At 38.3% G+C, this 3,892-nt stretch overlaps 1 protein-coding gene across 1 annotated transcript; it reads left to right on the top strand.

Moving 5' to 3' along the window:
* The first annotated feature begins 811 nt into the window (after positions 1–811).
* Positions 812–3,502, top strand: LOC137735620 (serine/threonine-protein kinase SAPK2). The gene is made up of 9 exons (XM_068475070.2): positions 812–1,121; positions 1,233–1,307; positions 1,556–1,657; positions 1,820–1,873; positions 1,971–2,063; positions 2,148–2,240; positions 2,366–2,470; positions 2,577–2,675; positions 3,017–3,502. The coding sequence occupies exons 1-9, from the start codon at positions 1,002–1,004 to the stop codon at positions 3,293–3,295; spliced, it is 1,020 nt and encodes a 339-aa protein (XP_068331171.2). The 5' UTR covers positions 812–1,001; the 3' UTR covers positions 3,296–3,502.
* Positions 3,503–3,892: the final 390 nt, after the last annotated feature.

Here is a 3,892-nt window from a genome sequence, read left to right as displayed (position 1 = left end):
GTTCGTATTCTATCGAAGGATGGCCTTCCCTACCCCCTTTAATTTACATTGGCTGGGATAGGTGTGGTTAGCACATTGGACCTAAGCCTTGCTATCAGATCGTGCTATGCTCTCCTCCCCTGTCTTAGCTTTGGGTGAGTCACTTTTGTATTTTCCTTTTTTTTTTTTTTTTTTTTTTTTTTTTCAGTTGTCCTGTGTTGAGTTGCTTGTTGTTATCTCCTTTTTGCTTATTAGTTATCTGAGTTTTCAATGAAAATGTTCTCTCTTTGTCCAAAAAAAAAAAAAAAATGAACTTTTATTATTTCGAGAACACGATCAAGTGGATTAAGTGTTACAACACAATTAATTAGAAATTTAAAAATAAAAACATTTTCAAACAATTATATTATGATATTTTAAACTGCCAAAAATTATAATACTTTGAATACTAAACCGTATTTTAGGCATACTCAAAAATCTATCATCAATCTCACTGTCCTTCCCCACTCCACCTTCCACGTCACCTTTTGGTCCCACAAGCCTTCCTCTTGTTAACTTATCCTCCCTCCTCGTCAACCCCAGGAACTTTCCCACCTGATGGGAGTAGCCAAAGCCTTTTACCCGCCAAGTTTGCACCGACAGCTGCCAAATAACGTTCTCAACACGACACGTCGTAGAGTTGTAAGCGCGAGTACCAATTCCAACATATACATAGGCAGTGGTCCGTTATAACTTGCTCATGTCAGCTGGAGATAACGACTACTCCGTAATTGACACGTGGAGTTTCGGATCTTCTTGTCTCTTTTGTAAACTCCACGACGACGACTATTTAGACAGTGTCCACTGGAGCAGGAGAGAGAGAGAGAGAGAGAGAGGGAGAAGAACTTACAGAATTAAAAACCCCATGTAAGCAGAGAAAATAACTTGCAAACAATTTCAGAGAGAGAAAGAGAGAGTTTAGAGAGAGAGAGAGAGAGAGAGAGAAGAAGAAGAAGAAGAAGAAGAAGAAGAAGAAAAAAGGAATGGAAAGGTATGAGATAGTGAAGGATATTGGGTCCGGGAATTTTGGGGTTGCAAAGCTGGTGAAGGACAAATGGAGTGGTGAGCTATTTGCTATCAAGTTCATTGAGAGAGGCCAGAAGGTAATTAGTTATTTAATTTCCACACCTTTCATTTTCTCTGTTTTCCAACTGGGTTTGTGTTAATCCAACTGGGTTTGTGTTTTATCCAACTGGGTTTGTGTGTTTTTATAGATTGATGAGCATGTACAGAGGGAGATTATGAACCACAGGTCCTTGAAGCATCCGAATATAATAAGATTTAGAGAGGTATATTAATTTCTTATTTGTGAAATGGTTTTGGAATTAATCTCTGCAGTGAAAAGAAAAAAGGTTAATTGCAAGTTACGTTAGTGGGGTGTGCAACTTGAAAAAAAAGGAACACTTTTGATAGAGAACAATCAGACTACCTTTTGTCGTTAGCTTTTAATTCCACTTGGTTTAAAGTCAAATATTCATGCTTGTTTTATTCGTCAATAACTTTTAATTCTACTCTGTGTGTGTGTTAATTTACGTAGGTGCTGTTAACACCAAACGATTTAGCAATTGTGATGGAATATGCAGCTGGAGGAGAACTTTTTGAAAAAATATGCAATGCTGGTCGATTCAGCGAGGACGAGGTAAAATTTGGAACAAATTAATACATGACTTCTTTTCTTTTCTCTTCTTTTTTCTTTCTTCCTTCAGCTGCAAATGATTAAGAATCTTAGTAGTTGTTTTGAATTTTCCTTTTTCTTTGGTTCGGCTATCCGATTCTTGACATGGGTTTCTGCATTCTGCAGGCAAGATTTTTTTTTCAGCAGCTGATATCAGGAGTCAGTTATTGTCATTCAATGGTAAAATCCTCAACCCATCGAAATCATGATATGATTTGTTCGTTGTAAACATTTTAATTCTTGACCTTATGATACTATAATTTTTTTTTTACTGCAGCAAATTTGCCACAGAGATCTTAAATTGGAGAACACTCTTCTGGATGGAAGCTTGGCGCCGCGTCTCAAAATTTGCGATTTTGGTTATTCCAAGGCAATTAACTAGTTAATTGACTGTGCAATTCGTACGGTGAATTTCAATTTCATTTAGTAATTACTTTCCTTCTGTATCTTATAGTCATCCGTGTTGCATTCCCAACCGAAATCAGCTGTTGGAACACCGGCATACATTGCACCGGAAGTCCTGTCAAGAAAAGAGTATGATGGGAAGGTAAGATTTTCTGAGACCGGTTTTCATGTTCTGTTTTTGGTCTTGTCCTTGTCATTTTAGACCAACAATTTGGTCACATAACTAACATCCGTGTTTTCTCACTCATTATCCTTTGAGAATCTCAGATTGCGGATGTTTGGTCATGTGGGGTTACCTTATATGTCATGCTTGTTGGTGCCTATCCCTTTGAAGATCCAGAAGATCCAAGAAATTTCAGAAAAACACTTCAGGTATACGTATATCCTTGTGCTACTTGTACTGTTTTTGTTTTGCCTATTGCCTATGCCTGTCGATGTTGTCGCCTAACGATTTTAATTTGACACTGGGTTGTTGCAGAGGATTCTTAGTGTCCGCTATTCAATTCCGGGCTATGTACGTGTTTCCATGGAATGCAGACATCTCCTTTCTCGAATCTTCACTGCTAACCCTGAAAAGGTATTATTCCGTGCACTCACAATCAACGGTATGTATTTCGTTAATTGTCAGTCGTGGATGTACGACAACCCCGCCTAGAAAGACAGAAAACCTACTGTAACTCTTGATTGTTTATACTTTAATACTCTTTTGTTTTGATTCACTGAGAACAGCCATCGTTGTGCACATGTTTAATTGCCAATCGTTGATGTGAGTAGACGGCTCACAATCATGCCTAGAAAGATAGATAGCCCCTTGTCACTTTTTGTGTCCCTTATACTTTATACCCTTTATTGTGATTCTCTAATAACAATCGTCGAGACACACACGTGGTTGATTGTCAATTGTTGAATTTGTTGCAGAGAATAACTATCCCTGAAATAAAGCAGCATCCATGGTTTCTAAAAAACATCCCAGTAGAATTCATGGAGGAAAATGGCCTCCCAAACAATGACCAAAATTATGAATCATCATCCCAAAGCGATGAAGAAATATTGGCAATAATTCAAGAAGGTAGAAAAGCTGCTGCGACTGGCGCCAAATATGGCGGACATTTACTTGGGAGCATGGATCTTGATGAGTTAGACGATGCTGACATAGATGATATAGAGACAAGTGGTGATTTTGTTTGTGCGTTATGAGTGCAAGTTCGTACCGGGATTTTCCAGAATGCTTGGGTGTATCCTATACACAAGATCATTGTAGAATTTTCGGTTTGGATCATATATACAGCTTTGCATTTTGCAGCTGCAGGCAGGCCAAATGCTATTTCCCAAAAGTAGTTGGAGATAACGCCTTTTTTTCATGTGATATATTAGGGAATCAAACTTGTGGATGCAAATTTCTTCTTCCTTGATCTTGGACAAAATTGCACCTACAAAACAAATAACACATTTGGTCAAGGCCAAGCACGCGCCCACGATGAATTTGGGGGGATTGGGGTGGGGGGGGTGGCTTTGGCCGAAGAACCTCCGATGCCAAAGTTAGAATATTGAGAGAAAAATGTTTGGAGAATTTTGAGTGTTTAGTAAGAGTGAAGAGGTTTTTAGAGGAAATGAGGTTGAATATATAGTGCATGGCCGGTCCCCCTCTTGAGAAAAAATGGCCGGCCCTTTGGGATATTTTCGTGTGAAATGGGTGATTTAATTGGTAATTAATGGATTAATAAAAAATATAGGATGAGGATGGATGAAATAACTTTAAACTTGTTACCTATTTTGGGCATTTTTGACTTAATT

The sequence above is a fragment of the Pyrus communis genome, chromosome 15, assembly GCF_041283825.1.
Source record: "Pyrus communis isolate YQ-2024b chromosome 15, ASM4128382v1, whole genome shotgun sequence".
NCBI classification, from domain to species: domain Eukaryota; kingdom Viridiplantae; phylum Streptophyta; class Magnoliopsida; order Rosales; family Rosaceae; genus Pyrus; species Pyrus communis.
This window is presented reverse-complemented; position numbering and strand designations above follow the sequence as displayed.

Excerpts from the sequence above, each read along its gene's own strand:
- LOC137735620 (XM_068475070.2), top strand. The coding sequence starts at position 1,002 with ATGGAAAGGTATGAGATAGTGAAGGATATTGGGTCCGGGAATTTTGGG. Across the intron at positions 1,122-1,232 it reads TCATTGAGAGAGGCCAGAAG|ATTGATGAGCATGTACAGAG; the intron begins GTAATTAGTTAT and ends GTGTTTTTATAG. Across the intron at positions 1,308-1,555 it reads ATATAATAAGATTTAGAGAG|GTGCTGTTAACACCAAACGA; the intron begins GTATATTAATTT and ends TAATTTACGTAG.